Genomic DNA, 12,456 nt, shown 5'->3' on the forward strand with positions numbered 1-12,456 from the left:
TAAAACAAAATAGAAATATGCCATATTTTATTAACCAAAATATTCACAGTAGTAGTAATTCCTTGGAAGCAAAAAAAAAGCCATGTTAGCCATCTTTATAGTGCCATCTTATAGGAGAGTGCCTGGCACAAAGTAGGTATTCAATAAATTTTGCTGAAAAAAACAGTGAGCAATATCCATCTCCAAAAAAAGGATACTCAATCAAGTAAATAGATGAAATTTTAATATGTTTGTATCTGAAATATATAAAGGCCTAAAGGCAAAATCAATTCTCTGTGTAACTTCATTATTATAAAGTTAAGTCCTGAGTCAAAAACACAACTCTAAAAATATAGTATTAAAAATCATATATCTACATATACACTAAGACAAATGAACTGTCTTATGCCGCATCATCATCATCTACTGCAGCATAGATGGCTTGATTCCTCCTTTTAATTTTCTTTCTTTGTTCAGGTTCATGCTCGTCACTCAGCCTCTTCAATGGCACTGCAGTTAAGTCCTTCCCATCTCCAGATTCCACAGCCTCACCAGGTTTCTCCTTTCTGCCAATTGGGGAGGCCAGCGTATCATCAGAAGAAACAAACATGGAACCTGGCAAGATCCTGACATCAGAGAAGCTTGCAGAAAAGTCAGAAGCTTGATCAGAAGAAGGTTCTAGGGATGTTGTATGCATGTCACTAGGTGCACTCACAAAACTATCTTCATCTCCCTCTTCATCATCTAATATTATTTCATCGGGATTAACAGAGGACAGGGCAGATGTGTCTGTGTTATAGTCACTAGGATTTTCTCCAGAGTCATTACTCCCTGTTTCATCCTGTTCTTCATATTCACCACACAAGTGGTGTTCTTCCTTGGCCTTCTGAAGACTGACATTAATGTCTGTGATGCCAAGTTTGGCACAAAACTCAGTAGTCTGCGGACTGATCCTATGAACCAGCTGCATCTGTGTCTGTGGCTTGCCTGGGTCATAGCAAGCAGCTGTCACACTAAAGTTAAGTGGAACTTGAAGGTCACGATTCAATTTTTCCAATACTTCCTTCATAGCTTCTTCTGTTGCACTATAATCCCACCTGTAAAAGAACAAAACAAGTTTATTTTACATTTTATTGGCCTCAGATAATAAATGATGAAATCTAACTATGATGAAATCTAACTATGAACTTCAGGTGCAAGGATAAAAAATAAACCATATATCTAAATTCCATTTAGTAAAATTATAATTCATTTAGTAAAGGACCATTTTGAAATAAAAACAATCAGTAGAAAAAGCTGTCTGTACACCCTAAAGCAAGTACAAACTATTTTAATATGTGAACCAAATCTCCACATTATAGTTTTATGCACACTTAATCACTTACACACTTATTGGGGTTGATGTTCAACAATCCATCTTCTTATAAAACCTGAATTATTCTTATACTCATTTAACAGTGTTCCCCTTAATCAAAATATAAAAGGGGGTGGGGACACAAAAACCTTACATGCGTGGGGAGAGCAAGTCCTAAATAAGGTCACACTTACTTACCTTGAATGCAGACCATTATTTTCAGGCATATTCCATAGGCGCCCAGTCACATTAATAAGACTGTTTGTAGCCCTGAGAATAGTGAGCCATTCAATATCATACTCCAAGTGAGTAGGAGCACTGGGGTCATGATCTATTTCTATTACCTACAGGAAGAAATTGGTAATTTTCAAAAATAATATCCTATGGATTTCAATACAATAACAGTTAAAAGGAATTTAATTCAGTAGCCTAAAAATATTAATGTAATATAAATATCCCAAAGAATTCTTAGACAACATAAATCACAAAAAGCACTAATTAATAATTCAGGAAACAAAAATTAATTTTTTTTAATTATTGGAAGAGTAAAACTATATTTCAAAGTTATTTCATTTTCTTTTTACCTGAAGAAAGTCTCTATGTGGTAAGCATTTGTCCAAGGCTAAAAATTTGGTTGCTTTGGCAGTCTGTCCTTTATCCTGGGCCTAAACAATACAAACCATGATTTAGTTAAGAATGTTAAAACATCACAGATAATTCATACATTGAATAGGGTGGAAATAATCTCTGTTACACAAAGTTTGTGTCAGTGGAACAACTATTATTTTTCCAAAGCAAGTTAGTTCTATGCTCACTCATGCAACAATGGCACTTAAACTCTCTGGGTTTCAATTTCCTTACAAAAGTCAAAGCAGAAAATGATGATAATAATGTTAAGTCAAAGCATTTAACACATAAATTGAAGCATATAACAAAAGGATTAAAGATAACAGAGGAGTTTAGAAGTAAATTGGCAGAACTCAAAACAAACAACTTTGAAGAAATCACAGAAGAAATTGTCATTACCTGGAGTTAGGCTAAGATTTCTTAGACACAACATCAAAGGGAGATGCAAAATATCCATAGAATGAAATACTATTCAATAATAAAAATGAATGAAATTCTGATATGTGCTACGATATAAATGAACCTCAAAAACAAGCAAATGCAGGGAACCAGGTTCAGAAAGGGCAAATACACAGAGACACAAGGCAGATTTGCAGTTGTCTGGGGCTGAGGTAAGAACAAGGACTGACAGCAAACAGACACAAAGGATCTTTTGGGGTAATGGAAAGATTCTAAACATTATGTTGTGTTTGTACAAAAAAAATACTAAATGATAAACTTAAACTAATAAATTTTATGTAAATAATACACCAATAAAGCTATTTTTTGAAAAGTCAATTGTCAGAAAGAAACATGTAAGGGGTCACAAACATAAAGGTCATATTGGAAGCAGTAAAAAAAAATGACTCACTGAAAATAGTAAGGCACACGGAGGAAAAACTACAAGGAAACAAGCTGTGGGACGTCCTGCTGAGGACCAGGTATCAAAATTCCCCTGTGAAGAGGGACTGAGAGGTGGGAGGCACAGGGACTACGGCAGATCTTGGCTGCAGGGCGGTTCTGAAGGAAGGTCATCTTTGTGTTGGTGGCAGGGCTAAAGGAGGACACTGGCAAAGTCAGAGGAGGTTGCGAATCCAAGGAAAATGGATCAAATATGTTGTTAATACAGAGAGACAAGTCTGTGGTTGACGACAGGAGATGGAGTGGGGGGAAATGACAAATCAGATATTTCAATAAAAATCCAAGCCTGTCAGGAGCCTAAGAGACAGATGTGGAAAAGGTGACTGATACGAAGACATGACTTGGGCTTTGGAAAATGAAAGGAGTAACCTTGCCTCCTTCTCCCAGTGAAACTGGGGAGAATAAGTCCACAAGAGAAGGGGCCTACAGGAATGTTTCAAGACAGAACCTTCCAAATCGTGTTTGGGGAACTTAAAGTGTGCCTCTACCACTGAAAAGTTTTGGTCAAGTAAGTTTGGGAAGCACTGGAAATCCCATCCCACTCTTGGAGTAAGGCAATGCCCATTAGTACAGTAAAGACCCAGAAATTCTATAAAGCCTCTGAGAATAAATCTCTAACTTTGTTAACCCAGCATTTTCTAAATGTTTTCCCTTTGAAATACTTTATGGGAAAATCAGAGTTCAGTCAGAATCAGAGATAAAAGAAAGAACCACATATTTCCATAAAAGCCTAATTATAGGCATATATTTATTCTCTATCTTCCATAAAACACTACCATTCATGCAGTTACCCAAGGAAAACTTAAGAGTCATCCTAGATTCCTTCCTCCCTCCATGACCAAATCCTGATGATTTTACTTCCAAAACCTCTCTAGACCCTGCTTCATTCTCGATGTTCGCTTTGCCTTAGGTTAGAATCTCATCTTTTGCTTAAATAGTCTTCTCTACCTCCTATTTTATATCACTCTAATCCATCTGCAAAACTGCTACCAAACTAATCTTTCAAAAATGAAAACCTGATTTAATCACTCTCCAACTTTCTCCATTCCTTCCAGTGAAAACCCACACTGCAGAGCATGGCCCAGAAGGCACTTGCGATCTTGTTCCGGAGTCTGAGCCTTAGCCGAGGGAACCAGCTGCAATTCCCAAAGCACCGTGTGCTCAGACTTCTGCCTTCACACACATTGGTCCCTCCTCCTAGATTACCCTCATCATCTACTTCTTCCTGGTACCACCAATTCCTTCAGACAAGCTTCTCTCACTTCAGCTCTCTGTCCACATCCCCATGTCACCATTTCCCAGCTCAGGTGCTCCCACCGCACCCTAGAATTTTTGTCACAAACTTATTACACTAATTACCATTGCTCGCTTGTCTCTTCCCCCCACCGGAGACTGAGTTACTCACAAAAGGACAGTTATCTTGCATTTTCTTTCTCTAACTTTACAACTGGGTCAACAGTGCGTAGCACATGGATGTTCAGTAAGTGTTATTAAACAAAAGAATAAATACTGTTTTTTCTACCTGATGCTGCATCACGGCTGCAAACTTCACATGAAGGTGGGCAGAAAACCAGTAAGTAGGTTTTAAGTGCTCTAAAAGCTCCGACGCAGCAGGACTTCCTAAGGTGTTATTTTCCACTTCTTGTCGGAAAAAAGATTTAGTCTTAAGAAGTTGCTTCTTATTTCCATAATGGTATATACTTCTTGGCCAATCATGAGATAAGAATATGTCCATAGGCTGCTTCAGCTTTAACAGAAAACAAAAAACAAAAAACCCCACACACAACTCTTAAAAACAGATGAACCACAAGCAATGCCCCTTCCTTCTCTCCACCACCACACAACCATTTACCCACTTAGATCTCCGAATTTTTGTGTAATTCATTCTAAGGATCTTTATGTAAAGAAGTCACAGAAATATTAACCTACTCACTCATAGAGGCAAAAAGAAACACCTTTCTCTGTGCCTCACAAATCATCCTTATTTTCCAGGAAGGCAGGTCAAAAAAGACACATTTCAATTAAACTGTGAATCAGCATTGGGATTCTAAAATATGTAATAACCTTTTTTGGTAAAGAAACTGTTTTAAGATCCAGAGACACCATATTTCATAAGACATCTAACATAAATGACACAGTAAACCTAAAGATAGAATCTACTTTTTTTCTACTGGACTCACATAGTATACACCAAAAAGACCTCTCTTTACTACATAAATCATATCAGGCGTATTTAAGGTAGCTGGTGTCTTCATGGTGGACACAAAGTATACTCCATATTTGACTCATCCCAGCACCTCCAAGTAATCTAAAACAAATACTTACAAAACTAAATTTAAATAAGTAATTGTTCAAGACAATACAAAATATAAAAAAGATATGACTAACCACTAAATAAGATGGACAATAAGTGCAATGAAAACTCAGTGAAATGTGATGACTTTAAACTAGAACACTGGTTGGAAAGTGGTATCTAAGCTGGGTCTTCAAGGACTATGGGTTTTGGACTGGTGAAAGGGAAAAAGCAAAGTAAGGAACTGATAAGAATCTGGCATTAAAGAAATGCCCTCGAGCATCCTTAAGCTCCCACAGAGGCTGTGTGGTATGGTAGCAAGTTCCCGAGTTCACTCAGATTTGCTCTACCACTTAACTACTTGGGGAAATCTTAGGCAGGTTGCTTCTTTACCTGAGCCTTGGTCTCTCATCCTTAATGTGACAGAATCTGAGTGGCAATGATATGAAACACCACGTGGCCAACTGCTTACCCCAGTGTAAGGTATTGAATGGGTTCTCAGTCAAAAACCTAGCCTCGCCAACTCTCCAGTTAAGCCAGTGTTTCAATACCATCTTCATGATTTTCCCATATTTCTGTCACCTTTACTATTATTTATTTTCTACTTAATACCATTATTTAAAATAAAATGTTTTAATATTTTCTGTAAAGTGTCACTTTATTTCAATATATATTCTTTAGTGTTACCCTAAGTAATAGTATCTGAAATATGAATTAAATGCTTTATTTACTAAATTTATAACCATAAAAAAATTGTAATGTTCATATGTGAACCTCCTAAAAACAATTCAAAATCCAAATTTCAGAAATACTGAATTAAGCTCTTCATGAAAGTAATAAACCAAACTGATCAAAGTACCTTTTGACTTTAACATTTTTTCAAATCTCCCATAATGTACTTTTTACATACCTGTTTTAATTTATAGACTTCAATATTTCTCACGTGATATATACTCCTTATGGTAGCTGAATTATAAGGAGGGCACTCAAAATGACCTTAAATTGAAGAAGACAAATAAGCGGGACTCAACAATTTTAAATACTGCAAGTATAAATAGATATATACATTTCCCTAAAACTAATGTGTTAAGCAATGCTTTTGGTTCTTAAAAATTTATAAAAAACAGTGCTCTTAATATGCTGATATTTTTGACTAGTAAGTGATCACAAACTATAATTCTAGATAATTGGGGGCTTGTGGTTTTTAAAATTAATTATATTTCATTTTGGAGTATACTGTTTATTCACACACTTTAAAAAATACCTTCAGAAAGGTATAAAGTAAAGCCTGTTCCTCCAGGAGAGCAGACGAGTGGATGCCTGGGGCAGGGCAGGAGCAGGGATTAACTGCAAACAGCCACAAAACTTTTAGGAGTTATAGAAATGGTCTAAATCTAGATGGTGGTAAAATCTGGATGCATAACTCAGTAAATTTACTAAAACCACTGAATTATGTACTTACAATAGTATATAAGTTTTACCAAAATAAAACTGCCAGAACAATGGGAGGGGCCCTTCTATTCCTATCCCCCAGCCATCAGCAGTACCACCCAGAGGCAGCTAGTGTGAATCAGGTTTCAGTATGTTACTCCAGGAATATCATCTTTGCATATAATTTACCTATGTCTTTATTCTCCCCTTTTTTATACAAATAGCAGTAGTCTTTATACATGTTCTGTGCCTTGTTTTTTCACTTAACTTATTTTGGAGTTTTTTTTTTCATATCAGTTACACATAGATCTGCTTTTTTCCCTTTATATTTTTAATGGCTTCATGGCATGATACTATATAGTTATATCAAGATGTATTTAACTAGTTCCTACCTTTTGCTATTAAACATGAAACTGAAATAAATAAATTTGCATACATCATTTTAAACATGTGAAATCTACCTATAGATACATCCCTGGAAGTAGAACTCCTGAGTTGGAGGACTTTTATAATTTCCACAGAGATTACCAATTGTCCCTCCAAAGATTGTTTCCAATTTGCGCGCTCACCAGCCATGTAGGAGACAGCTTAGAATCATGGAGAGCAGGGCACGCGGAACAGACTTGTGACTTAACAGTTACATTGAGGATATAAGTTTTAAGTGACTAACTTAATTCAAGAAATTTTCAAACCAAATGTGAATCCAAGCTATTCCTTTAGTTTTAAAATCCAGGTATAATTCATTCAGCTATTGTAAGATGAATAAGTACAGTGTAGTGTTCAGATGACCCTTGAACAACATGGGTTTGAACTGTACAAGTCCACAGGTCCACTTACAGATGATTTTTTTTTCAATGAATACCCATACTGTTTTTTTGGTCTGCAGTTGGTAGTATGCAGATGTGGAGGGCCAAATGTATGTACTGATCTACACCATTTTACATACAGGACTTGAGCATCCATGGATTTCAGTATCCACATCGGTGGTGGTGACAGGGTGTCCTGGAAACAATCCCTCACAAATACCAAGGGACACATTAAGTTTTGGGGCAGTCAAATTCATACATGGATTTTTGACCATGCATTGTTAAAGGATCAACTGCACTTATACAACAGAATACTATTCACAAATTAAAATGAATATATTAGAATTACATGTATCAACATAGATTTCAAGAACATATTAAACAAAAAAGTTGCAGAAAGATACATACAAAAAGATACATTTATATGAAGTTGAAAATGTTCTATGTAATTATATAAATGTGCTGTTTAAAGCTGTTACATACACAGTAATGGTAATGAAATAAAATGATCAAGTGATTTATAAACACCAAATTCAGAATAGTGACTGCCTCATGAAGAAAAGGAGGGATAAAAGGAGAGGAATGGGATTGAGCACTGATAATAATGTTTCAATTTTATCTAACCGTTTTATTTCTTTTTTTAATTTTTTTAAAAGATTTTATTTATTTATTTTTAGAGAGGGAAGGGAGGGAGAAAGAGAGAGAGAGAGAGAAATATCAATGTGCGGTTGCTGGGGGCTGTGGCCTGCAACCCAAGTATGTGCCCTGACTGGGAATCGAACCTGCGATGCTTTGGTTTGCAGCCCACGCTCAATCCACTGAGCTACACCAGCCAGAGCTAAATTCCTTTACTAATTTTTAGAGAGAGGGGAAGGGAGGGAGAGAGAGGGAGAGAAACATTGATGTGCAAGAGAAACATCAATTGGTTGCCTCTTGCATGGCCACAACTGGGGAAATGAAGCAACCCAGGCATGTGCCCTGACCAGGGATCGAACCGGCAACCCTTTGCTTTGCAGGACAACGCCAGGCCAACTGAGCCACACCAGTCAGGGATATTTCTTAAAAATCAAAACTAAAAATGGCAAGAATACTAAGACTTGATAAAAGCTAGATGGTGGATACACAGATAATACATTCTAGTGTCCTCTATATTTCCATATGCATAACATATTTTATAATATAAATTTAAGAATAAATCCATCAGTACATAGAAAAAATCCAATGTAAAAGTCATACTATATATTATGCTTAAATTACCCTGGGGCATGCAAGTTTTAAAGTTTAAAAACAATTCAGAAGAACAATACCTTTTCGATAGTCATGAGATTTGAAGATACCAGAGATTCCACCAATCCTTACACCTCGGTATTTTACTATACCTGCCAAACCTGAGAAATTGCACAGTGAAATAAGATTACTATAGGCAAAAGCAATCTCTTTACTAACTGAAAAAACAGTTTAGAGGCCTAGAATTCCATGCAGTCCTAAAATTATTTGAAAATAAAGTATCACGATGAGGTTACTCTTTTACAAAGTAACATGCCAACAATATGTAAGGTAGACTAGGGAGAAGAGGCCTAGAAGCAGATCAGTCAAGAAACTAAGCAGATAAAACAAATAAGAGAGGATGCGTTATAATTTGGTACCTTATGGAATTTGAGGGTGGGGTGTGTGTGGCAATAGATAAAAAGTATCCTATGATGGATTTATATGTTATATATCTGAAAGTCAACAAGTATAAGGTATAAAGAACCTATAGTTTCTATATTTCATTCCTGAATAATCATCGTCAGGCAATTTCACTTTTTCATAATGTTGCAATTATCAAAAGTTCATCAATCAGCAGTGAAGTATAAAAATTAAATTTCTGTAGTTTTCAAAAACACCTATAAACATTCCAGTAAAGAGATAAAAGGACTGTAGCAGGGGTGTCCAACCTTTTGGCATCTCTGGGCCACACTGGAAGAAGAGTTGTCTTGAGCCACACATTAAATACATTGTAACACATAACCACAAAAAAATCACATAATGTTTAAGTAAATTTACAACTTTGTGTGGGGTCCCATTCTCAGCCATCCTGGGCTGCACGTGACCTGTGGGCCACAGGTTGGATAGTCCTGGTCCTAAAGGGACTAAAATTGAATCCAAATCTATTCAAGTCTGTAAATCAAAATGCAGATTATAGGCAATGCAGAGGATAAAAGGAACATGTTAAACAATTCAGTGAATTCCAGTAGCTACATCCAGAATGCAGGAAATGCTACAAGAAAATTTCCCTTTTTCTTCAACAAATAAATGGCATGGGGATAGGAAGGAGAAAGAGAAAAGGGACAGCTACTGCCTAAGAGACTTCAGAATCATCCAATGAAATGGACAATCCAATGAAAAGTGTGGGCTTGTTTGGATCCTGTTTGAACAAGTTGTAAAATAGACATCTTTGTGATAAGTAGGGAAATTGAAACATGAACTAGGCAACAGATAATAAGGAATTACTCTTCTACTTTAGTTAGGTGTAATAATGGTACCATAGTAATGGTATTATAAAAAATCCTTGTCATTTAAAAATATGTATTGAGTATTTACAGGTGAAATAATCTCATGGCTGGGATTTGCTTTAAAATACCCCAGTTACCTTCTCCTGCAAAATGGTCTAGGGAAAAATGGGTTGAAATAAGGACACCGAATGATAATAGTGGCTGAAGCTAGTTAATATGTATAAAGATTCATTATACAGGTATCCACACCTTTTCAAAACTTTGTATTACACTTCACTTTTATGAAACACCTACATTAGTACCTGTTTTAACTACTGAAAGAAATGTGAAGAGGATTTTTGCTTGCACACAAAAAAAAGGTGAAAAGCCAAAAGAGCATTCAGCATTTGTTTTGCAGTGTGCATCCAGAGCAGGGAGAGTGGCCCCACCAAGCTCCTTCCCTAGTAACTAGTCAGCATCAAGCCACCATAGCTTTGAACTGGGTCTAAGCATCTGTGCTTTATCTGGGTTTATTTTGTGCATCCATTAGCGAGATGTGTCCTATGGCAGCACAAAAGTCTAAGAGAGCTTGTAAGAAAGTTACACTCAGCGTAATACTGGATATGATTAAGCATATTGGTAGTATTTGGTAGGTTATCTTCTGGGTCTGGGAACACTCAAAAATTTTGCATATACATTAATGAAAGTTTCATAGGAACACCATACTTTCAGTACTGGGGGAAACCTGTACTATTCTCTATTTTTGTGTATGTTTAACACAAAATTTTTGCATGTAAATTAATGAAAGTTTTCCCCTTATGAAAGTGTTCATAGAAACACTCTACTTTCATATAGTGGGGGAAGCCTCTACTATTATCTATTTTTGTGTATGTTTAACAATTTCCATTATAAAAACTTCTAAGTTGTTTAATTTAATAAAAAGAGTGGGGGGAAAATGAAGGAAGTGAAATCTGTGGAAGGTCTTTGCAGTCATATTAGCTATTGTTTAAAATACTAGATGAAGCATGGATATATTTTCATGATTACCTACTTAGCCATGTTAATTAAATTTCCATTTTAAGAGAATTCCCATACATCTCAAGACACTTCCAATGGCATATAAATCTTAACAGACCCTTCCATCCTATCAAACCAAGGACTTACCCACAAACACATACCTAAGTAATAAATGTTTGGTGCCACCCAGCCACCATAGGGTAACTCTTGCAAATGATTTGAAGCTTCATGGTTTCCCCCAATGAAGATTGTGAGAACTGGGGCCTTTTTCTCTCCAGAGTAATACCTAGAACATTAAGAGTAAAGTTGCCGTTGCCATACCAGAAATGAAACATAGAGAAAAGCAATTAGGTGTGCCTATACAATTCGACATACGAGAAAAGCAAAATAAGGTCTTAAGGAAATATCTGAGTTCATCATGAAAAGTTAAAAAACTCTTTTTAAACGAATTTCCCATATGAGAGGGTCACTTTGTAAAGAATATAATTGTCCAATCACTATACTGCACACCTGAAACTAAAACAAAATAATATTTACTGTAAACTGTAATTGAAAAATAAAATAAACAACTTAAAAAATTGCCTATCTTGGTCCTTAAGAATGAAGGGCTGCCACTTTGGGTTTCAAGCCAATGAGGTCAAGAACTTTGTTAGTTCACTGCTATAACCTTAGCTCTAGAACCGGTACTAGCACATAGTAGAGGTCCAATTAAAACTCCAAGATCATTAAATGAACTAGTTCCAGAAATCTATCAAGTAGTTGATTAACCTGTAAGCTACTTCCTTCACGTTTTGCCCTCAGTTTGCGACCCCTTTCGAAAGGCAGGGGAATGGAGAGAAGAAAAGTGACATTTACTAAACGCGGGTTCCGAGAGACGCACAGCTTGAACAAAGACGGGAACCAAGGGAGACAGCTAGTCCGTGGCAGAGGGGAGTCGAGGACTCTCCGGGTTCTTCCCCACTGCTGGCCAGTCGCACCTCGCAGCGCAGGGTCCGAGGGCCGTGCCGCGCACCTCACCTGTAGAAGGTCTGCATGTGGCGGTACTTGGGGGGCACAGCCATGCAGCGCAGGTCTGCCTCGTTACGCACCGCCTGGAAGTCGCCGCAGCACAGCAGAAGGTCTATCGGCCCGGAGCCCCGCTTTTCCGCCAGCGCCAGAGTCCCATAGATCTTGTCCAGCTCGCCGTGGCAGCAGCCGGCCACAGCCACCCGCATCCTGCCGGCCGGAGGAGGGGAGGGCTGCCCGCAAACCCCTGGAGCAGAGCAAGCCCAGTTAGCAGAGCAAAGATCAGACTGATCTTCGGCTCCCGCCAACCTCAACAGAGCCGCCACCTCGTTGAGATTCCTGCACTATAATCGACTTCCGGCTTCAAATCTCGCGAGAGAGCGATGGAAAGGCAGGATTAACCCCGCGGTTCCAAAGAGCTTTCCACCGGATTCGGCCTTGCGCGTCATCGCGGGACTTTCAGTTTTAGCAATCTGACAGATAACAGAAATTACAATAGGAAACATAAAAATAGAAGTCCCCAGAAATAAGAGTTTAGTTTGATAAAATTAAACCAAGCTAAATCAGTGA

The 12,456-nt window shown here is 37.4% G+C and overlaps 1 protein-coding gene across 1 annotated transcript; it reads right to left on the bottom strand.

The window, feature by feature from the left end:
* DBR1 (debranching RNA lariats 1) lies at positions 1–12,240 on the bottom strand. The gene is made up of 8 exons (XM_045856971.1): positions 11,899–12,240; positions 11,043–11,167; positions 8,698–8,778; positions 6,064–6,149; positions 4,383–4,607; positions 1,918–1,998; positions 1,532–1,677; positions 1–1,076 (listed from the first exon to the last, which is right to left on the bottom strand). Exons 1-8 carry the CDS (start codon positions 12,093–12,095, stop codon positions 383–385), a joined length of 1,635 nt encoding a protein of 544 aa, XP_045712927.1. The 5' UTR covers positions 12,096–12,240; the 3' UTR covers positions 1–382.
* Between the last annotated feature and the right edge of the window lie 216 nt (positions 12,241–12,456).

Source organism: Phyllostomus hastatus, unplaced genomic scaffold (assembly GCF_019186645.2).
Source record: "Phyllostomus hastatus isolate PE091 unplaced genomic scaffold, TTU_PhHast_1.1 phas_scaffold_129, whole genome shotgun sequence".
NCBI classification, from domain to species: Eukaryota; Metazoa; Chordata; class Mammalia; order Chiroptera; family Phyllostomidae; genus Phyllostomus; species Phyllostomus hastatus.

Excerpts from the sequence above, each read along its gene's own strand:
- DBR1 (XM_045856971.1), bottom strand. The coding sequence starts at position 12,095 with ATGCGGGTGGCTGTGGCCGGCTGCTGCCACGGCGAGCTGGACAAGATC. Across the intron at positions 8,779-11,042 it reads ACCAAACATTTATTACTTAG|GTTTGGCAGGTATAGTAAAA; the intron begins GTATGTGTTTGT and ends GCAATTTCTCAG. Across the intron at positions 4,608-6,063 it reads AAGTCTATAAATTAAAACAG|CTGAAGCAGCCTATGGACAT; the intron begins GTATGTAAAAAG and ends TTTCTGTTAAAG.